Below are 25,329 nucleotides of genomic sequence, written 5' to 3' on the forward strand. Positions count from 1 at the left end.
CCCAGTTACCCTAGCAACCTCCAAGGAGCGACTCGACCGAAACAAAACAAACGCCGAACAGAATATACTAATCTCGCGCACACAAGAAGGACGAAGGGGCTCCACGCCACTTCACCGGAGATGTTTGGAAAGGTTACGGCGGGATATCGCTATGCTTACAATGCACAGGAGCACTTTTTTCAAGACACCGGCTGCAGTCACTGAGTTCTAGTGATCTCCATTATTTGCTGAACCAATATAAAGATGCCGTGTCCTGTTTGAAGGTAACTAAGGTACACACCAGCAAGATAAACTTCTATCTCAGACACACTACTTCACTATACTCTGTTTCTACTTTCCGAATACATGAATTGTAAAGAAAAAATACAGTGATTATTAAAAAATTCGATTTCCATTGAGGTACTCTTCCCTAAATAAAGAGTGGGCCGACTCTTGTTGGTGGAAATTTTTTTGTTTGCAGCGCGATTCACACGATAACATTCTTTGTCAGCATTTCGGAACGGCACTTGTCTGCGGTGAAACCAAAAGCTAGGTAAATGTTTTCTCTCCATCTCGTCTCGGTGGTTCATATCGAGGGCATATTACCAGAAGAGCGTATCAACAAATTTTGCGTAATTCAAATATTTGTAATGAAGCACTTTTATGTTTGAAAACAAACGTTTGAAAATTACAATGAACATGGGAAAGAATCAAAGAAAGTGTCTTGTTGTGTAGGCAAGGATAATAGTATTAGTAAAAAAAAAAAAAATAATAATAATAATAATAATAATAATAATAATAATTATTATTATTATTATTATTATTATAAAATAATTGTATTCTTGCTAGAATGGAATAGTGTTTGCAAAATCAGGATGTATAACTGAAGGATATAATATATTTAAACAGAAATTTAGACATTAGTAACTCCATCAAAGTTGTGTTTTTCTACGTCAATAAGTTATATATTTGAATGAACATTGATTAAAAATTGTTAAACCGTCAGGTATTTATGGGCCACTCTGTGGTTTTAGTAAAGATTAATGACACTCTTCTTTGAATCACAAAGGTACCAAAGAACGATTCAGTCCAAATAAAATCTATATAGGCTATTTTCTTCGTGATTTTTCGTATATATACTGCAAAATTGTGAAGTTCGTATCAAGGGAATAACAAGAAAGTTTTTCCTAAATAATAATTAAATGGGTAATTATTTCAACTTGTTACGATTATAGTCCAAGATTTTATACCTTCTTATATCGGATGTCTCAAGAGGTGACTCGGTCTTTCTTAAATGAATACAGCAGAATAGTGAGCGAACTTTTACAGAAGTTAGATCTTACAGATATTGACAAGAAAAAGAACATGCTTGGATTCTCATCACAAGCCAATAATTCATTTAAATATTCATATTACCGTTAACTGCCGATTTTCTTATATATAAACATAATAGCAGAAATTATTACAACAAATGAATATACAGGGTGTTTCCGAGGTGGTGTTACAAACTTTCAGGGATGATGGGGAAGGACACATGTATCAATTTGAGGTAAGGAACCACGGTCCGGAAATGACTGAGTCGAAAGTTATAAGCAAAAATAGTTGTGTGGAAATGGAATTGTAATTTGGCACCACGTGCCCTCCTTCCATTAACCTTTGGAACAGTCGTGGAAAAATGGTAAGGGCTGGATGTCTCCTACGTGAGTACTGGTCCGATACAATCTGTGAACTTGTCTACTGTTCCCATTGGCTCATCCGTATTCGAAAATCAGGTCTGCTTATTCCGCTCTCGTGTACTCCTCCATTTCACTAGGACCGATCGACTGGACACTGCAACTTGTACACATACACTGCTGTCTACAGACATGCATATCAGGACCGACCATGTCCGTTACACATTACGCTATCTGCATTGCTTTAGTGTAGTTTCCTGTACCCATCCCTTAGACAGCGCACTGAATGGAATATACTGTAAGCAGACAACGTAAACAACGTCAGATGAATACAGTACGTGTAAGATGTACAGATAAATACACATAAATAAGGTGTACAGAGGAATAAAATTATTTCATTTCCACAGAACTATTTTTTGCTTGTAACTTTCGACTCGGTCATTTCCGGACCATGGTTCCTTATCTCAAATTGATATATGTGCCCTTCGCTATCATCCCTGAAAGTTTGTAACACCACCTCGGAAACACTCTGTAGTATCCATTTTAAGTGAATTTATGCAAATTTTACTGAAAACGTACAATTTATTACTTAAATAAAATATCTTATCTTTTTTCTTAATTAGGCTATAGATGATATAGGTACTAGAAGTGATTGTGAAGGATTGTTAAGGACTGAGAAGAAGGCGGGTCGCGGCCCTTTGAAATTATTACTATCCCAGCATCCACTTGGAGTAGCATGGATAAAAAAAAAAGTTCAAGTCAAGGTGCCCGGCTCCTATGATCGAAACCCGAACCTCTCGAATACAATGCGGTAGCGATGACCACTACACCAACATGCTCAGTTAGGAAAAGTCATAATAGAATAAAGTAATCCAAGTAAATTATTGAGTGTAGGAAATTCGAATAGTAAATAGAAATGAAATATTTTTTATTAAAATAAACGACCACGGGAAGCATGTTTTATTAACGACTGTCACGGAAAAAAGGACAGAAACTGCATAGGCGTTGAGGAAAAGCTATTCCTGTCTGCACACCCGCCACGTCTGACTACCTCTATTATAAACGCTGGAAAACGGAAATTGCCTCGTCAAGAATTCAGACATTTGTGACGTCTGCTTCACATTGCAAGGTCGGTGAAAATAAGAGTAGTAGGAAGAAGACAGGAGGAGGAGGGACCCGTGACCATCTGAAGGGATGGATCATCTGCAGACGCGCCGAGATGATGTGATTTACGCCGGGGTCAGCAATGCATATGCAAGGGGTGAGTTTTTTCCAATATTTATGGCTCACAATATCCAATTCAAAGCTAATGTTTGAAGTTTATGTTCTCGCGGCGTCTCGACGAACAGGGAATAATTTATTCTCCAACTGCGAGCATCAGAATCACTTAAGATGCCGCCCTACTGCTAGAATGCGCTTTTTATTGTTATGTAAATGCCAACGAAATTCTCGGAATAGATTTCCAATGATAATACAATGTAACAGGTATTGAAGCGAGTCCTGTTTGTATCAGTAAAATCGCAGCTGACAAATTATCTGTAGTAATGTCACGAGAGGTCTGAGATTTATCTGGGAAATCTCAGACCTCGAGTGACATTTATTAGGACTATTTCGTGAATAAAATAAAAATGTAAATAATATATCCCTAAAATTCGATCACAAAATGTTAATAATTGTATATTTACGAATACTTAACCTATTCAGACATTGTGAAGTAGAAATAGATGAATATCGATTACTAAAATAAAGAAATTCGAAGTTATTATTCCGTAATGCCAATTGCGAAAAGCGAAATACAGGTTTAACAATGTTAATTACATGTACTGCACTTTTCTCTTATTATCATAACGTAAATACATTTTCATTATCTGCTGAAATCATAATTTAATTTATGCTCGACCATGCCGAAATGTAGTAATTATACACCTGGTAGCAGTCCTTTAATGCATGTCATTAAAGTACACCTACTCATTAAAGTACAGGTGTTTGCAGCCAATGACAACTCAGCTTACAGGTGTTCAGCCAATAACAAGTCAGCTTTGTACCGTTATAAAACCGCAAGTATCGATTATTCTCGGATATGCAATCGAAAGAGAATTAGCGAAAAGTCACGGAGGCTGGAAATCCAATACAGTCGCAGAAGGTTATGTTCTGTTACTATAATAATTAGCGTTAATTGTAAATAATATTCAAATAAATTCAATTTGTCATCTCGTTTTTCAATGTCGAATTCAATAATCAAGGTTATACCAAGTTTAACGGGATTACACAAGGTCAATGACATAATTGTTCCTCGGAAAAAATCAATACTTTCGCGTCTGCGCACATCTCACAATTCACGACCTAGAACAAGGTCACTTCCGATCTTGTCAGATACAAATAAAATGTATACATCTGAATAATTTCAAGTTAGAAATATGGTCGAGCATAAAAAGTCGTATGAAACTCGCCTATAATGGTAATTAAGAAGCTCGTATGAAAATTATGAAACTCGCTTGCGCTCGTTTCATAAACATCCATACTCGCTTCTTAATTACTATCATTATAGGATCGTTGCATAATGTACTATTAACAGTAACAGTGGGGACAGCTATATACCAATGCTTATGTATTCACAGCGAGACATATTGCTACACAGTGAAGCCATCTCTGTATAGATAGGCCTAATTAAAACACGAATTTTATTATGCCATACGGAAGGCAGTTTGATCAAAGACCTTATTATTACTATGCAAGGTCTTTGGGTTTGAAATGCGATGATGTTACATAAATTTGAACATCTGACTTTCTATTAATTGTTTAATTTCATTCACAAAATACAAATTTTGTAGGCTACTTACAGGTTATATTACCTGTGGGAGCAGGACCAATGTCAGCTGTGCCTTATTTCGACCGTTACTTACAATCAGTGTTAGACGAAAGCATTTTTAATAGCTCGACAAACGTATTCTCGCAATAGTGTGTAACGGAACTAAAGCTGCATCTACATAGTTCAATATTCCAATCGCGTATGCGTGCAATCTGGGAAGAATATTGAAAGAATCAAGTTTAAAAGGTACGTTGAATTAAGAAGCATGAAGATTTTGTGTCTATATGGTGCGCCGTTTTGAACGTCGTCTTCACTGCGTAAATATATTAATTAATATTAAATATCAATCTTGCATTCATTGCTTTAAAGTTGAAAGAAAAGTTTAACCGAGTAGTTGCATCTTAATGTATTCATGATCATCAATTTACGGGGAAACAGTTGGCGACAAAAACGACCATGCGATAAATTGATAGCGATAAATCTAGCTGCAAAAATTATCGCAAAGTGTGACTGTGATTGGTTGAAATTCAAAATGTCATTACACTTCATTGATCGAAAATGGAATGACGTCATATAAACGAAATAGTCTATAACCAATTTATATCTCTGTACAACAATTACACACAAGTGCAACAACATTTAATAACCAACTTTAGTTAAAGAATATATGCAGAAATATACACCTAGATATAAAACTTCATCATATTATAATATTAATATTTCATATACAGTAATCTCACTAGAGGTTTTTATTTATCTGGAAAAAATAAAAACTCGATTGGAATTTAATTGACTATTACACGATTAGAAGAAAGTATACATAGATTAGAAGAAATAAAGTACTCTAATACAATAAAATAATAAATGACTTACTAAAATACTAAATTGTCTTCAAATGTATTATTGTACCATCTCATCATTACAAATATTGCGCTAGATGGCAGTAGTGTGTTATGATGAGCTATTCTCTCGTTACCAGTTTTCATTTAATTCTATGGGAGATTACTAGTCAAGAAGGCTTGGTTGATTCAGTTTCATTTTTATTAAAACGGTTGCATTCCACTTCAATTATCCATATACTGTATATTAAACAATCTCTGATACGTGATTATTCATAATCTATTACAGCAGAAGCTATAACATAACCTAAATGGTATAAACAAGATAAGTCATAGAAAAGTTTTTAATTAAGGATGTTGAAATAAACATAAATAATTTAAAAAAAGTGCAAACAATTACTGAAAGTACAATGATGGCAAACAAAATAAATACTAAGGAGATAATAAAAATTGCAGGATAAGCAGCCATGATTGGTTGAAAAGCGTCGTTCCGTACTGTTTTATTGGTCAAAAGTAGTATGACGTAATAAAAGTGTAATAGTCAGATAAATTTTATCCGTAACCGCACAAATAGGCCTACTGTCATATTCCGTATCTTGTATCCTACTACAAAAGCAAGCAATGCCATATTATAAAAATGCCTATACATGCAAATGTACGCAGCCTATGTGTGTGTATGTATGTATGTATGTATGTATGTATGTATGTATGTATGTATGTATGTAAAAATTATGGTTCATTTAACGACGCTCGCAACTGCAGAGGTTATATCAGCGTCGCCGGTGTGCCGGAATTTTTTCCCGCAGTAGTTCTTTTACATGCCAGTAAATCTACTGACATGAGCCTGTCGCATTTGAACACACTTAAATACCATCGACCTCGGCCAAGATCGAACCCGCAACCTCGAGCATAGAAGGCCAGCGCTATACCAACTGCGCTACCGAGGGCGACTGTATGTATGTATGTATGTATGTATGTATGTATGTATGTATGTATGTATGTATGTATGTATGTATGTATGTACCTAATGTGCGTGAGCATACATATAGGTAAGTACAGAGGTGGACAAATTATTAGACTAAAACGTTTTCTTGGAAACATAATATAATTCGTCATATCAACTATCAGTATAATTCACAGAGTCTCTATTGTTGTAAATATGATTGTTTACATTTTCTGTTATATTTTTCCAATGGTTAAGTATATTTTTTCTGGCTATGTTGGTACTACTGGTATTTTAATTATATACTGCAGAAGATATTCTCCCATGGCCTGTAAAGAAGACCGGACATGAACGAAATTGAAAATCTGCGATCTATATTGAAGAAGATATTGAACAAAGAGAGGCTTACAACAAAACATGGACTCATTTAAGCACTGTCTGATATCTGGCTAAATGATGCTGATATTCAAAGAAAGTGTCAAACTTTGGTTTCCAGCATCCCTGACAAAATCAACGTGTTAATAAAGAATAAGGGAATGTTCACAAAATATTAGTAACCTCAAGACACAATTTTCTGTTCATTATATCTGTGCAAAATACATTTTTGTTCATTATTTCTACCTATAAATACAGCTTCGTTGCACATATAATTAATTTAGTCTAATAATTTGTCCACGTCTGTAGATACATATATTATATGTAGGTATGCGCTTCATTATGATATTTCAGAGGTCTTCGACACTCGTTATGCTGTCTATTTACTGTTGAAATAGGAACATGCACCACTCACAGAAGTAGCTGCCCCTTCTTGCAAACCATGGACTGCTCAGAGCACACTCACCTGCAAAGAAACAGAAAAAAATATGTTAAGTTAAAACTGATATGCTATTACGTGGCTAGACAAGAGACTCAGCCTACATTTTAAGAAACAAACCAACAGTGACTTACTAATGAGACTAGTTTTTGTTTGTACTTTCACCAGTACTGAAAATCGTTAAGGAAACATGTGGTAGATGGATTTACTTTCATTATCAGGTGTGGAAGAAGTTGATAAATAAAGACTTACTATTCGACTATCTACAAATTTGTGACGTAAAGATAACTAATAATAAGGAAGATAATTTACAATACAGTATATAGTTGGACATTACTGCTTGGTTCAATTCCCAGTTCCGGCACAAATCGCAATCCTTACCACCGAGCTTACAGGTGGGTGGACTGTTATATCGAGAAGCGGTTTATAAGAATAAAGAAGACGTCGATCCAATCTATATGCAACTTAAATAAAATCTATACAAAAAGTACATAACATAACTACTCAATAACAACTTTCACAGAACACAAATTTAAGAAATAGTGACGATAATCGTCACATGAATAGATGTTTAACCTTAATCAAATTTACGACTTTTAGCAAAAATAAAGATAAATACAACATTTGAACGAAAGTTAATATGTGTTTTTTAACATTTAATTTTATAATAAATTTTAATAATATATTGATATCAATACAGACGTAATAATTCATATATAGTTTATACTTCTATGCCACATCAATAAATTTAAGAATGCCAGATTCCAAAGCAGCTATTCCATCAATAGTCTCTAAACACACACCTTCGTCTCAAACAGCAGAAATAACTAAAATGCTCTCTCAATTAATATCATTCAATAAAAGAATACCATCCCATTGTGGAATCCTGTGAAAAGATTTATTAAATCTACATACTTAGACTTCAACAAACAAAATTTGATAACACAATCTCAAGGGAAAAATAGAACTCTCTGCATCATAATCCATAGTTAATTCCCGATTTACCACGAAAATCGTCTGTAGCTGCATTTAGATTGGCAACAGGCCATGACTGTTTGGCCAAACACCTGCATGGAATTGGAATATATCAGTCCCCTAACTGCCCATTGTGCAACTCAAACCAAGCAATGGATTCGGAACACCTCAAAATCTGTGCTTCATTGGCTGACCATGATAATATCTTTGAAAAATATTGGAGTGCAAGAGGTCAAATGACTTTATTGTCAAACGCCTGGCATTAGAAAACAACAACAATATACGGTATATAGTTTATAAAGGAACAAGTTTATAACACCACTGCACCATAAAAAACATAATATAATAAGGCTCAAGAGATCGATGTAAATAAATAAATGTTTATATATAGATTTTAACACATTTGATAAGACTAGTGTATATAACCGCGATGTAACATTAAAATATTGTAATCATAATATAGGATTTAGGATATATAGATATTGCAAATAATTGCATCTAAAGATGCTCTAATAAGGCGAAAACGTTTATACAAGATATTATTTTTTCCCCCACCCCGTAAAATTTTAAATTGTTGAGAAACCGAATAAGCCTCGGAATGGTAGCTTTCAACGACGACGACGAAAATGGCTCAAGACTAAGGACTTGCAAATCGGAATATTAGGGAGGAAGCGACTAGTCTATTACATTGCAGAAATTGGAAACTGGCAGCACAAAATAGAGATTTATGGAGGCAAAAAATTCGGCAGGTGAAGACTCAAACATGAGCTGTAGAACCATTGGTTGGATGGATTATTTTTTCAATACTTAACGTATATTAACGCGTGTTAACGTAAATTGAAAACGATAAGTCATATGATTGAAAATAAACACTCTTTATATACCGTATGAGGCATTTAAAACAGATCACCTGAACAGCACGGTCATTTGTAGTGATAAAAGACAAATCTTCAGACAAAAGTTGTTTGGCGTGAAGGGGGTAATAGGCCTATTGTGGTATAGATATTTGTGTGATAGCTGTAGATGTAGGAGAAATTTGGAAACAAATTTCATTATTTTAAATGGATTGATACGATTTATTATTTACCATTTAATATTGCATTGCAAGACTCATACAAAAACTGGTTTTAATGGACATTGAAGATATCTGAAGGTTAATTATGAACAATATGTTTGTTAAATAAAAAGTCAATCATTTCTCTAACTCAGTGTTTCTCAAACTTTTCTGAAGTGGGGCCACTTTTTTAAGTCAGAACAGTTCCGCGGACCACCTTACTCTTGATCCCTTCGAAAGCAAATTTATCATTTAGCCTATGTAGCATATTTCAATACCAGTATACTTACATTTTAATGTAGAAATAATTCATTAAAGTTAATTTAATTCAATTAATTTATATTAGTATTAACTAATTAAGTTAATGTTAATAGAAGAAAATTTCTTATATCGTCATTTGCAAAAACAGAAATAAAACAAATAATGCAGAAACATGCCCGATTTTCAAAAAGTAAAGATGCAATTTTGCATGTTCTATTATTGGTGTACGACGTACAGCACGTGACCATTTGAATGTGCAGACTGAGTGTGAGCAAAACTTTAAGAAAGTCATAAATACATGAAAAGGTTGGGTACTTTGGTCCTCTTATGAATTCGGGTGGTCCCTAGCTGGGTAACAGGCACAGCGCCAGATTTGCACGGAAAAGATGGCGAGAAACACCACGTTCATAGTGCTTTAAATCCCTCTTTTGTTGCTGAGAGTAGAGTGGGAAGACAATAGACGGGTAGGTTAAATAAAGTTCATAAAATGTCAGTACTGGGAGAAAAAGTGAAAGGCGATTGCCATGTGTCATTTACAAACTCTGAGATTTTCAGCTATAGTGTGATACACAATTCTATTGAATTTTATTTTTTCTTCTGTCTTTTTTGAAGGACCACAAGGGCAGACATCGAGGACCACAGGTGGTCCGTGGACCACAGTTTGAGAAACGCTGCTCTAACTTATATGATATGTTCAGAATTACATCATATGTTCAAAGTGGTGACCTTGAGCATTGATACATGATGCAAAGTGATTTTGAGCGGAAATCATTGCACGTTGAATTTCATCAGAGCTTAACGCCGAACATGCTTGTGTTATGCGCTCTTTCATGTCTTCGGGGCTCGTCGATATTTCCACACAAATGAAAGACCATTGGTGTTAAGTCTGGTGAACGTGCAGGCCACTTTGCGTCTTCATGCACACATACACATAAAGGAAACGGTACAACGAGTTGAATGTTTGTATACTCGGGTTCGCGATCTTATAAGGTAAGTGTGCTAAGAATTTTCTAACCCTCGCCTCGGCCAGTTCGAATACAGATCCAATGATAAACGTAGTGTGAGAACTGGACCAAGAAGTGTGACTGCCATGCTCTAAATCACACAAAATTTTGTCTTGCGTAAGAAATAATATCACTAAAACTGTCATAGGCTTTTAGTAGGCTAATGGGGAAGGGAATGAACTGCGAGTGAAGGATTGGAATATTTGAGAAGTCCTCGATTTCGTTGATTTGCCAAACAGGAAAGAAATAACTGACCTCGTGGGTCACACTGCAGGACCCTCAAGTACGAGGTCATTCTCTGTCATGCAGAACGAACTGCGTATCTGGCCACTTGCGGGTTGCAGCTCTGACGTAAACTCTACGCAATTTCCTCCTCCCCCTGGTCCCGCATGTGTGAGGTATGCGAAGGTGATTCTGGCCTCCTGCAAAGCCCTTTGAAGTGTAAACTGAAGTTAATTACAACCACAGCGGGCAGAAAGATGTGAGAGAGAACCGATTCATGCAGCTACTACTAGTTCGGAATGATATTCGTGATTCTATCCGAGGAATCATTTCCTGTAACAGAGACAGCGTTTTTAGATAACATAAATTTGTTCTGCCTCTCAAGATAGAGTGGTAGAAAAGAGAGAAAAGATTTAGTGATCACTTCCTGTAATTGAATATATCTCACGAAGCAGGCAATAAATCACTGTGTTCACACCCAGAAGATATCAAATTCGAATCTCACTGAGCACTTTATTGCCTGGAATATTTTATAACTTTCCAGTCGTTTTATGCAGAGTGAATTAGATGGAAATTTAAAACCAAAATTGTCCGCAACAAAATGCTGTGTCATTACCCGAGGAAGTTTAAACCATGGGCATATCATAGTGAAAGTACGGCGATGTTAATCTAATTTTATACTTTGACGTGAGGATCAGCACCGAAGTTTGAAAGGCCTTAGGTGAAAGTCATATACAATGTTATTGAGGGGGAAACTTTTTAACGTAATTAAAGCATAGACATAATATAATGTATGAAGATATTTCTTGAGCTAGATAAAAAGGTACATCACTTTATCTCACTTTTATATACGAGAATTATGGCACAAAATTCACCCGTAACACAAGGATTATACAGAGGGAATAATATATATATTTTTTTGAATTTATTTACGATGATCAGACACAGTAGTAAAACAAATAAGAAGTTTTTTTTGACATATTATTGTTCGATTGTAGTGTTTGATCAATTTCTTGAAACAACTCCTATGCAGTCTTCTACGGGTGTCATCTTCCTTGACGCTATACTGGTACGACTGTCCAAGATCACAATTCACTTGTTGAACTGTTATTTCGGAACTGTTCTTTGTAACGTGATACTTCAGGTGAACTGGAACAAGTAGAACACGTGGATAGCTTCGGCGTGTTAGGTGATATGCAGTCTTCTACAGGTATCATCTTCTTTGACGCTATACTAGTACGACTGTTCAAGATCACAATTCATTTGTTGAACTGTTATTTCGGAACTGTTCTTTGTAACGTGATACTTCAGGTGAACTGGAACAAGCAGAACACGTGGATAGCTTCGGCTGTTAGGTGATATGTAGTCTTCTACAGGTATCATCTTTCTTGACGCTATACTGGTGCGAATGTTCCAGCTTACAGTTCATTTGTTGAACTGTTATTTCGGAATTGTTGCTTGGAATGTGATATTTCAGGTGAATTGTAACAAGTGGAACATATAAACTAGTTTCGGCGTGTTAGATGATGTCATTCAGCTTCCTAGATCATTTTCGTAACATTATACTGGTATTACTATTCCTCCAGTTCATAGTTAATTTCTTAAAATGTTATTTCGAAATTGTTGTTTGGGTGGAAGAGGTGGAACACGTTGACTAGTTTCGAGGAGTTATGTGACGTCATTCAGTCTCCTAGACTAGATCACCTTCTTTGACGCTGAACTGCTATGACTGTTTCAACTCGAAGTTCATTTGTTAAACTGTTATTTCGAAACTGCCTGGAGTTGGTATTTCAGCTAAACTGGAACAGGTAGAACATGTGAACCAGTAGTAACGTGTTAGACGATGTCGTTCATCTCCTGGAGCATTTATTAACACTATACAGGTTTCACTATTTCAGCTCATAGTTTATTCGTTAAAATGATATTTCGAAACTACCGTTTGGGACGTGACATTTCTGGAAAACTAGAACAAGAGGAACACAGGAACTAGTTTCAGCATGTTAGGTGAGACTATACTGTCGTTTAGACCAGCAGTCATCAAAACACTGCACGCTCGGGCTAGCGTCCTTACCCGCGGACAAGACACTGCCCTAGGGTGCAATCGTCGCTGCTGGCGGGTATGCTGTCTCTCTATCCCTTGTGCACGACGGAGCAGAGTTCCTTACCCTCCATGCACTCTACCCATTTCAGCGAGTGCTGACGACCACTGGTTTAGACCATTTTACTTGATACTACGTATACTATTAAGAATGTTTTAGCTTACAGTTCATCTGTTAAAGTATTTCAGAACTGTTTTTTGAGATCTGGTATTTCAGGTGAACTGAAAAGGTACACCAGTTGCAGGAACAAAACCACTTTTCCCATTTCTACTTGTGGAAATAATCGCACCATATTCAGTGCGCTCTACGGGTCCCAGACAAAATGAAAGCAATCAATAATTCTACTATCCTCGTTTACTTAAAATTTATTTCTACTCACTCTAAACACCTTTTGAACGGATTATAATTCTAGTAGTCCGTGTAATGGTCATGGGAGAGTTTTGTGAAGGATTCTGTTGTTGTAATCCTATTCTTACCACCGATTTAACTTGAGATTGCCAGGATATAGGCCTAATCCCGCGATAACGACGTCAAAAGTCGATGTTTTTCGCAACCAGAGGGGCTATAGATTGCGTCAGAACTGTCCCCTCCACTACAAAACACTTGTCAAACCATTTGGGAGCACTAAGCTGGGTTGCTATCAAGCAAGAGCTGACATTGACTCGAGTGACTGTTGCAAATACAGGACACGCTTGTCTGCGCTCGTGGTAACGTCGCGACGTTCGTCCCTCATGTAAATGACAGCAAGTACATGAGACGTTTTAATTCGGTCTGAAGCGACATTAACTGACGTATGCATGCGTTTGACGTGTTCCCTGGATGTATGACTTAGGTAACGATACAGCGTCCTGCATTTCGCATGTCAGTTTCTCCCCTGCCACCACAATTGTTGGGGGAAAAATTAAATTAAATTTTGTTTATAAACTGTTTATGAATTCGAGTTGCTTTTTTTGCAACAGATTTAATTTAAAATGAAAAGAGTAATTAATGTGGCAATTGAAACGCTGTTCGCATATTTCGCTCCTGATTACAAGTAAATGGATAAAGTTCAACGCTTAGCGCATGCGCAATAGACAGATCGGATAGGCGATGAGGTTGCGGTTCCTGATATGGAATCCAGCAAAAAGAATTGCTATAAACCAAACCACGAATGCAAATTATGCAATATGAGTGCATGTTTTCATCCTTACGAAAAGAATGTTATAAGTTATAACCAACGTTTCGGAACAATTCCACAGTATATATATATATATATATATATGAACTGTTGGGCCAGGAATCTACGTAAAGATTAATACCAAGGATCCGGGTTCGATCATCGGCGACAGAGTGAATTTTTCTCCTCTAATTACAATTGTTACCATAACAGAAAAATTCTGTAGGACCAAAAAATAATAATCTTTGCGTAGATTCCTCGCCCAACAGTGCATATATATATACTGTGGAATCCGGCCACCAAGTTACTCAATTGAGTGCGCTCCTTGTATAATGGCAGTTGACTCAATATATGTCAACAAACATGTCGAACGTGGAGTGAGACCACAAAGAAATAACACTAGAGGAGGAGGAGGATTCGATCCAGTGGTGTGAATTGAACTTCGGAGTAGCTCAATGATTAAAGCGCTTGGTACGTAGAACCAAGGACTCGAGTTCGATCCCCGACGCCGGAGCGAATTTTTCTTCTCTAATTACAATAAAAATGCTCGGTGTTTAGCAGCCCACACTGTCCTCTCCTCTTATGTATCACTTTATAACTTATGCGAGGATGTTGTACTATTGTACTTCGTAGTATAGTAGCGAGTGTGGTCCAGTGTTTCGGGAAAATGGAAACAGAAATAGATGGGAGAAATAATAATGATATAATTAATTCATTGACAGAGTACGCCTATTCTTTTTCGGGAAGAAAACATTTTGAAAGAAGAGAAGTTTTAAATAAAAATATACCTAAGCCATCATTGACAATTTTTCATAAAGATAATCTTAAAACGCGAGCTTCCAATGCAACCTGATATGGGCAACATAAATGGTTATGTCGTAATATAGTACGAAATAATTATTTCTGTTGGCCATACTTGTTTTTATCGAAAAAAAATGTGTCTACTGAGGGCTTCAGCAACCTGAAAAATATTTACAGGGGAATTTAAACACGTACTTAAGCTGAGAATAATATGCACTGTTTCATCGCATTGAAACAGTCACTATTATAAACAAACACCATTGTGACTAATTTGGTAAGTGACATTATTATTTTTCACATACTTACTTACTGGCTTTTAAGGAACCCGAAGGTTCATTGCCGCCCTCACATAAGCCCGCCATAGGTCCCTATCCTGTGCAAGATCAATCCAGTCTCTATCATCATATCCCACCTCCCTCAAATCCATTTTAATATTATCTTCCCATCTACGTCTCGGCCTCCCCAAAGGTCTTTTTCCCTCCGGCCTCCCAACTAACACTCTATATGCATTTCTGGATTCGCCCATACGTGCTACATGTCCTGCCCATCTCAAACGTCTAAATTTAATTATTTTTCACTAATAATAATAGTAATAAAAATAGTAATAATAATAATAGATTAATAATTATATTAAGTATATAATGACAATAATAATTAATAGGAAAGACTGGAGAATGCTGGGCTTGCAGTGAAAGAACTGCCCTTGGGCAGAACACTATGAATGAATGACTGAATGAATGAATAATAATTATTATCATAGATAATAAACAAGTATTAAACAGGTACATAAACTGATTAAACAAGGGAATCACCAAATTGAGATTCGAACCCACGTCCGAACGGAGTCCCAGCGCACGGTGTTCCTATTCTCTTCCTGTTATTCTTTTTCTTCTTCGGAGTAATTCGTCCATGCAACTTGTGGTAGCCGGATGTCATTCAAATAAGTAATAATTTATGTAATAAATGACTCAGTTGCCCCCGTGACTCCTATTTTCTACACGGCCGCTTCCACAGAGTTCTGAAAACTGTTGCGCTTCGTAGCCCGAAAGTTTCCCTGAAACTTTCATTTGTCTCCCCGGTCCATTGCCTCTGTTTTCATCCCACCCTTCACAAGACGTACCCTTCGTTGCCAGATCCAATTTCAGACGTCAAAGAACTGATATGAGTACCGGAGAGCTGAGCGAAGCGCCGTCAATCAGAGCATGAATAAACGATGGACTGGGACGCGATCCGCAGAACTGACCTTCATCTCCAACATCCAGTATTGATCTCAGGTGAGAGAAATCAGACTCCCCCCTGCTTCGTGGTTTGCAATGGGAGATGCCAGACTTTTGTGGAATGCTTCCAATTTTAAAGAAAGAGACTTACTTCTTTCTATCAATTTAAAATGGCTTATGTTTTTTTAATTACAGTGTTGCTGCAAATACCATCTTTCAGAACATATTAGGGCCTATATCAGTCTTACATAAAGTACACACACTTATGTCGCCAATTACACAGACATACTATCTTCCGAATTCCTATACCCACTTCTGTACTGTCGTACACTTGTTTTAGGCACCTTAGTGCATAATATCTAGGGAAAGGAAATTCATGCATTTGTATATTTTTTCTCTAGCGTTGTGTGAATATGCTGAAATATTATCTACATGCATCACAAATTTCTGAATACAATAATTTAATTTTTATTATGCATAAAAGTGCATATTTTGCCTTTATTTATAAAAGCATCATACTTTAACATTTATGCAGAGAAACTGCATATTATGTATTTTTATTTGTCTTTCCCTCATTTCTAAAAGTGTGTAACCTCGTAAACACGACTAATTTATGTTTATGAATTTTGAACGTAACGATGAATCCCTCATAGGGAGCCTCTCAAGTTAGCAATTGGTCGGTCATTGATTAAAGTTCTCGTTAACACTTTGTTAAAAACATAAAATTTACTTTGCCATACGTTAAAAGTGTTAAAATTGTTAAAAAAGGTATTTATCTTCGACAGACGGCCCGTTTCGACGCTATGTGTCGTCGTCTTCAGTGTCTCTTGAACCACTGGTAATCTTGACTCTGCGATTTGCAGTTGTCGATGGTAGGGGTGGGGGTGTGTTGCTCCTATGGTGGGGGTTGGCTGTTTGTATGTTATGATGTATTATGACGTCAAATAATGTGTGCGTATCGAACTGTAGTTGTGTGTTAAGTATATATTGTGGGTGTGCTATTGTATTCTTATATATTTCGTACTATTCTAGGATGTTTAACTGTGTACTTTTTGGTGTGATGTGTAAAATTTCCATATCTGTTTCTATATTATTGTAGTCATGATTACTGTTGATAATGTGATCTGCATAATTTGATGTGATGTAAGGTTTGGTTATAGCTTTAATATGTTCATTATATATTGTATGAAAGGATCTTCTTGTCTGTCCTATGTAAAAATGTGGGCAACTATTGCATTTTAATTTGTAAACTCCAGTTGAATTATATTTATTTGAATGTTTAGTGTGGTCATTTAAGTATTTCTGTGTTGTATTATTTGTTTTGTATGCAATTTTGTGCTTTATACAGTAGAAATGGAACATAAGCAAGCTATAAACTTCTTATACATCACCATAACCAAAACAAATAACAGACACGAATTCAAAATATACAGAAAACCTACTACAACTACAACACATATACACAATTCATCAAATCATCCCATACAACATAAACATGCAGCTTTCCGTACAATGACACACAGATTAATTAATATACCAATGAACAATGACAACTACACTGAAGAATTAAACACAATAAAATATATAGCACAAGACAATGGATACAACCCTAACATAATAGACACACTAATATAAAAGGCAAAACAAAAACAGAACAAACCAACACAAACAGCACGCGAGAATAAATACATAACATTAACATATCACAATACTAATACTCACAAAATTGCAACTTCATTCAGAAAACTAAAGTACAAAATTGCATACAAAACAAATAATACAACACAGAAATACTTAAATGACCACACTAAACATTCAAATAAATATAATTCAACTGGAGTTTACAAATTAAAATGCAATAGTTGCCCACATTTTTACATAGGACAGACAAGAAGATCCTTTCATACAATATATAATGAACATATTAAAGCTATAACCAAACCTTACATCACATCAAATTATGCAGATTACATTATCAACAATAATCATGACTACAATAATATAGAAACAGATATGGAAATTTTACACATCACATCAAAAAGTTCACAGTTAAACATCCTAGAACAGTACGAAATATATAAGAATACAATAGCACACCCACAATATATACTTAACACACAACTACACTTCGATACGCACACATTATTTGACGTCATAGTACATCATAACATACAAACAGCCAACCCCCACAATAGGAGCAACACACCCCCACCCCTACCATCGACAACTGCACATCGCAAAGTCAAGATCACCAGTAGTTCAAGAGACACTGAAGACGACGACACATAGCGTCGAAACGGGCCGTCTGTCGAAGGTAAATACCTTTTTTAACAATTTTAACACTTTTAACGTATGACAAAATAAATTTTATGTTTTTAGCAATTGGTATTCCTTTACTGCAGTCTTTAGCAGATTTCGATAGAACAATATCCAGTTAAACATCAGTTCCAAGAAATGTAGGAGAAAAAGTGAACGAGAAAACAGCAAATATTTTTTCCAGAAACCCTGGCTATTATCAACTTAAAGAAATTCAAGATATTCTAGAAGGAAAAACACCCCAAAAACCAACAAAATTTTCTATAGAATAGCTCACAGCTTTTGTGCAAGCCCCTCTTACTTCTTGTAAAGTACATAGAACGAAGTTTTTCGCGCTACAAAGCAATGCTGAGAGACAATAGGCGAAGAATGACAACAAAAAACATAGGCTACGTCACTGTTTAGTTGTGAACTGTAACAGCATAAATGGAGCATTCAGCAATGAGGCAAGCACTTCAAAATCCATAGACTAAACGTAAGTTACCTATACCTTATTATTCTGTTAAAATAATCTCAGATTGATAATGCATATTTTGTAGCATATTTATCTATTTTTACGGCATAAATGCATACATATTCTTCACGTTTTTAAGGCATGAACTCCCTTTCCCTGATAATATCATAACATTGCTAAATTGATGCATACTGTACTTGTTTAGGAGTAAGAAACCTGTTGTACAGCGACCATGTAGTGCGCGTTATTTCTTATGATTGTGCACAGAGTCTCTCTGAAGGACACGTGCTATATTGTATATCCCGTGCATACTTATACTAATTTCAGTGTTGTAAGCCTAAAAAACGGGCTTTACTCATAACCCCACAATAAGCCTACTTGGGCTGCAGTACTTAAGGAATGTTCCTGTCCCTCCAAATTCTTAAGTCATAGGACGCATTGCAAGACGTTCTGGTTGATAACCATAGGTAGAAAGTTCGTACTAAAACAGTAGTTTTCCATTGAGTAAAGCGAGGAGTATAGATGTCATCCGTGCCTCGCCTGTGTTCGCTACAGACGATACACAGTAAGGTTCACATAAACAACGCATAGTGGCATTCTGTGGAGCTGTGTAGAGTCGTGAATAGTTTGAAGAATATTGTTAATTTATATTAATATTTTAGATTCTGAACAAAGTGAACTATTCTGTTATTAATGTATTATTTACGTAATGTTAATATTATGCATGATTCTAAAAAAGTAACCTCGTCTGTTATTAAATAATTAGGCCTATATAAACAGGAGTGTGTAATACGTTTATTTTTTCCCGGATTATTCTTCGTTAAATGTTGACGTCTCGTGCTGTTATGTATTCGGTTGCGTTACAGTCCAAGTTCAACATCGGGATAACGATTCGAACTTCCTAGCTGTCATTCCAATAGAAATGAAACATTTTCTTGAAAACATACCACATACGAGGTACACTATTAGATTCACAAAGTAGTTATTCATCTGATGATAGTAAGATATACTGTATTATATTTTAGATTTGCTCCAATAATATCTTGGGACTCAGAACGAATGTTTTCAGAGTACAAATACTGTTTTAGTTTTTCTGAACATAAAAGGAGTATTTATTTTGATAAAACGAAAATGTTCATTGTTATTTGTTATAATGAGGCTAGAATCATAATTGTATACTTTGTATGTTATTTTTATATGCATACATACATACATGCATACATACATACATACATACATACATACATACATACATACATACATACATACATACATACATACATACATACATACATACATACATAGGTACATATATACACACATAGGCTACACACATAAATAATTGTTCTGCCCATGGGCAGGTCTTTCACTACAAACCCAGCATTCTTCAATCTTTCCTATTTTCTGCCTTCCTCTTAGTCTCCGAATATGATCCACATGTCTTAATGTCATCTATCATCTGATATCTTATTCTGTCCTGAACTCTTCTCTCGTTCACCATTCTTTCCAGTGCATCCTTCAGTAGACAGATTCTTCTCAGCCAGTGACCCAACCAATTCCTTTTTCTCTTTCTGATTAGTTTCAGCATCATTCCTTCTTCAGCCACTCTTTCCAATACAACTTCATTTCTTATTCTGTCTGTCCATTTCACACGCTCCATTCTTCTCCATATCCACATTTCAAATGTTTCTATTCGTTTCTCTTCACTTCGTCGTAATGTCCATGTTTCTGCCCCATATAATCCCACACTACACACAAAGCACTTCACTAGTCTGTTCCTTAGTTCTTTTTCTAGAGGTCCTCAGAAAATAGTCCTTTTTCTATTAAAAACTTCCTTTGCCATTGCTATCCTCCTTTTGACTTCATGGCTTCAGCTCATGTTACTGCTTATAGTACACCCCAAGTATTTGAAGCTGCCCACTTGCTCTACTGCCTCATTTAGAATTAGCAAGTTTACCTTCTTTATTTTTCTTGAAACAACCATGGTCTTCGACTTTTTTGCATTTATCTTCATTCCATACTGCTAACAGCTGTCATTTAGCTCCAATAGCAAATCCCTTAGTATCATCTCCTCTTCTGCTAACAACGTCATATCACCCGCAAATCTTATGCACTTTATTCTTCTTCCTCCTAATTTTACTCCTTCCATGTTCTGAAAACAGTTCTTCTTCAAATCATCCAAGTAGATGTTGAACAAGGTTGATGATGGGTAAATTATTTTAGTTTGGGATTTATGAAGTTTATAATTACAAATTATTTTTTATATTATTCGTTTATTAGTTTACTGTTCTAAGACTGTGGACGATTATGCGTTGTATTCTTCACCTAACATAATTAAGAACATTAAATCCAGACGTTTGAGATGGTCAGGGCATGTAGCACGTATGGACGAATCCAGAAATGCATATAGAGTGTTAGTTGGGAGGCCGGAGGGAAAAGGGCCTTTGGGGAGGCCGAGACGTATATGGGAGGATAATATTAAAATTAATTTGAGGGAGGTGGGATATAATGATAGAGACTGGATTAATCTTGCACAGGATAGGGATCGATGGCGGGCTTATGTGTGGGCGACAATGAACCTGCGGGTTTCTTAAAAGCCATTTGCAAGTAAGTAAGTAAGACTGTGGATTATTGAAGCATATGTTTTGTTACCACCCGGCTTTACATGTTTGTCGTTCTGGTTCACTGACATTAAGAGGTGCGCTATTACTTTTCATTCGGTAGAGATACAATCCAAGTTCACACAACTTAATAGTTTTGCTACCAACGTCCTAGCATTGCTGATAACTCTTACTTACTTACAAATGGCTTTTAAGGAACCCGAAGGTTCATTGCCGCCCTCACATAAGCCCGCCATCGGTCCCTATCCTGTGCAAGATTAAGCCAGTCTCTATCATCATATCCCACCTCCCTCAAATCCATTTTAATATTATCCTCCCATCTACGTCTCGGCCTCCCTAAAGGTCTTTTTCCCTCCGGTCTCCCAACTAACACTCTATATGCATTTCTGGATTCGCCCATACGTGCTACATGCCCTGCCCATCTCAAACGTCTGGATTTCAAGTTCCTAATTATGTCAGGTGAAGAATACAATGTGTGCAGTTCTGTGTTGTGTAACTTTCTCCATTCTCCTGTAACTTCATCCCGCTTAGCCCCAAATATTTTCCTAAGCACCTTATTCTCAACCACCCTTAACCTATGTTCCTCTCTCAGAGTGAGAGTCCAAGTTTCACAGCCATATAGAAGAACCGGTAATATAACTGTTTTATAAATTCTAACTTTCAGATTTTTGGAGAGCAGACTGGATGATAAGAGCTTCTCAACCGAATAATAACACGCATTTCCCATATTTATTCTGCGTTTAATTTCCTCCCGAGTGTCATTTATATTTGTTACTGTTGCTCCAAGATATTTGAATTTTTCCACCTCTTCGAAGGATAAATCTCCAATATTTATATTTCCATTTCGTACAATATTCCCGTCACGAGACATAATCATATACTTTGTCTTTTCGGGATTTACTTCCAAACCGATCGCTTTACTTGCTTCAAGTAAAATTTCCGTGTTTTCCCTAACCGTTTGTGTATTTTCTCCTAACATATTCACGTCATCCGCATAGACAAGAAGCTGATGTAGCCCGTTCAATTCCAAACCCTGCCTGTTATCCTGAACTTTCCTAATGGCATATTCTATAGCGAAGTTAAAAAGTAAAGGTGATAGTGCATCTCCCTGCTTTAGCCCGCAGTGAATTGGAAAAGGATCAGATAGAAACTGACCTATACGGACTCTGCTGTATGTTTCACTGAGACACATTTTAATTAATCGAACTAGTTTCTTGGGAATACCAAATTCAATAAGAATATCATATAATACTTCCCTCTTAACCGAGTCATATGCCTTTTTGAAATCTATGAATAACTGATGTACTGTACCCTTATACTCCCATTTTTTCTCCATTATCTGCCGAATACAAAAAATCTGATCAATAGTCGATCTATTACGCCGAAAACCGCACTGATGATCCCCAATAATTTCATCTACGTACGGAGTTAATCTCCTCAAAAGAATATTGGACAAAATTTTGTACGACGTCAACAGAAGTGATATTCCTCGAAAGTTACCACAGTTGGTTTTGTCCCCCTTTTTAAAAATAGGTACAATTATGGACTCCTTCCATTGATCTGGTACAATTTCCTTTTCCCAAATAGCAAGTACAAGTTTATAAATTTCGCTATATAATGCACTTCCACCCTCTTGTATTAATTCTGCTGGAATCTGATCGATACCTGGAGACTTGTACTTTTTCAGATTTTCTATCGCAATTTCGACTTCTGAAAGCGTGGGTTCGGGTATAAATGGCTCAGCAGTTTGTATTTCAATTTCGTCCCGATCATTTCTATTTGGCCTATGTACATTTAGTAGTTGCGCAAAATAGTTTTTCCATCTGTTTAGGATTGATGGAGAGTCTGCAAGCAAGTGATAACTCTACCTTATAATTAAAATTAATTGATTGGGAATGATAGAGAAGTTCGAAATACTAAGAGAAAGTATGCCATTATATTTACATTTTAGTACTAGTAATGAAACGTACAGCAGAGTTCGTATGTCAGTTTCTGTCAGATGCGTTTCCAATTCACTGTGGGCTAAAACAAGGAGATGCACTATCACCTTTACTTTTTAACTTTGCTCTAGAGTATGCCATTAGGAAAGTCCGGGATAACAGAGAGGGTTTGGAATTGAACGGGTTGCATCAGCTATGTAGATGACGTGAATATGTTAGGAGAAAATCCACAAACGATTAGGGAAAACACGGGAATTTTACTGGAAGCAAGTAAAGAGATAGGTTTGGAAGTAAATCCCGGAAAGGCAAAGTATATGATTATGTCTCGTGACGAGAATATTGCACGAAATGGAAATATAAAAATTGGAAATTTATCTTTTGAAGAGGTGGAGAAGTTCAAATATCTTGGAGCAACAGTAACAAATATAAATGACACTCGCGAGGAAATTAAGCACAATAAATATGTGAAATGCGTGTTATTATTCGGTTGAGAAGCTTTTATCATCCAGTCTGCTGTCAAAAAATCTGAAAGTTAGAATTTATAAAACAGTTATATTACCGGTTGTTATTTATGGTAGTGAAACTTGGACTCTCACGTTGAGAGAGGGACATAGGTTAAGAGTGTTTGAGAATAAAGTGCTTAGGAAAATATTTGGGGCTAAGAGGGATGAAGTTACAGGAGAATGGAGAAAGTTACACAACACAGAACTGCACGCATTGTATTCTTCACCTGACATAATTAGGAACATTAAATCCAGACGTTTGAGATGGGCAGGGCATGTAGCACGTATGGGCGAATCCAGAAATGCATATAGAGTGTTAGTTGGGAGGCCGGAGGGAAAAAGACCTTTAGGGAGACCGAGACGTAGATGGGAAGATAATATTTGAGGGAGGTGGGATATGATGATAGAGAATGGATTAATCTTGCTCATGATAGGGACCAATGGCGGGCTTATGTGAGGGCGGCAATGAACCTCCGGGTTCCTTAAAACCCAGTAAGTAAGTAAGTAAGTAAGTACGTATTTTATTTCAACAAGTTGAAAGTCTTCGTTTCAGATTCTGCACTTCAAATGCTGCAACTGTTTGCTGAATTGTGAGGCAAAGATCTGGCATCTTAATGTGCTTGTCGTCCGGTACTGATTCCTGTCCTTTTACGTCGACTCCACCTGGGCGGGCTCCTCCCTGCGAGACGCGCCGAGTGGGTTGCCGGTCTCGTTATTCCAGACTCTTAGCATAATATATTAACACACACTCGCATGCTCGTGGCAAACGCAACAAGCAGCGTTACCAGTATTGCTTCAAAATGATGAACTTTTTATATTGAGTATAGTTATTCTCTGCAAAGATGAATTAGCTCACTACATTACACTGTTCTCATAATATGAGCCGTTGAGAACACAAATGGTATAAGTCAAAAATGGGTAATGAGGTGAAAGTAAACATTCTGTAAAATACAACGCAAAGTAACAATTAATATTCAATTTATTTAAACTATTAGTAGTCAGTGGATAGCACGAATCGCCACAGTTGTTTATACCTGACTGGACTTTCATCTACTTTGGCAACTGTTGTACGTACTGTATATCTATAAACAATCAAGTAGCCTATTTGAAACATCATCTGTACCTTTCAGTCTATAATAATCCGTTGCCCAGTCTTTATTTAATTACTAGGTCTTTATTAAAAAGCTAGGAATTTTCTTTTCATATGTTTGAGATCAAGTGTGCATTCTCAAGTACAAAGATACTAACGTTATATTTTATGTTTCTTAGAAATGGAAATTTATTTGAGAATCTTTTTTATATTTATATAACCATAGATAATATCATATAATAGAACCAGAACATTTTGATAACTAAGATACTGTTCTGTTTTGTCCCTTTGTCTCGTTTAAACATTTATTTCAATGATGTATGTTATTCAAAGTTACGAAATCTTTCCACGCCGACTAAATGCTATTTCGAGAATGATGAGCGAGACACGAAGTGCACGAGAATGACGAGACGAAACTCGAAAGACAAATGCAACGAACACAGCGAGCGAGAGCGACAGTTACTTTGTTCATCTCTAGTTATCTAGTTAATTTTTACTTGTACGAATAATATGCCTTCTACTAAAAAGCAGGATTAATTTACACAATTAAGATTTAAAA

General features: G+C 36.2%; 1 protein-coding gene across 2 annotated transcripts in view; it reads right to left on the minus strand.

The window, feature by feature from the left end:
• Positions 1–25,329, minus strand: part of spri (Src homology 2 domain-containing protein sprint) — a 728,544-nt gene that overhangs the window by 429,124 nt on the left and 274,091 nt on the right. The window contains exon 1 of one of the 2 annotated variants that reach the window (XM_069823426.1): positions 7,034–7,077. The exons of the other annotated variant lie outside the window; for it this stretch is intronic. Coding sequence (XP_069679527.1) covers positions 7,034–7,062 — 29 coding nt within the window. The 5' untranslated portion in view covers positions 7,063–7,077. Of the gene's footprint in view, positions 1–7,033; positions 7,078–25,329 lie in introns of those variants that run through there. 2 annotated transcript variants of the gene reach the window in all.

Source organism: Periplaneta americana, chromosome 4 (assembly GCF_040183065.1).
Source record: "Periplaneta americana isolate PAMFEO1 chromosome 4, P.americana_PAMFEO1_priV1, whole genome shotgun sequence".
Taxonomy (NCBI): Eukaryota; Metazoa; Arthropoda; class Insecta; order Blattodea; family Blattidae; genus Periplaneta; species Periplaneta americana.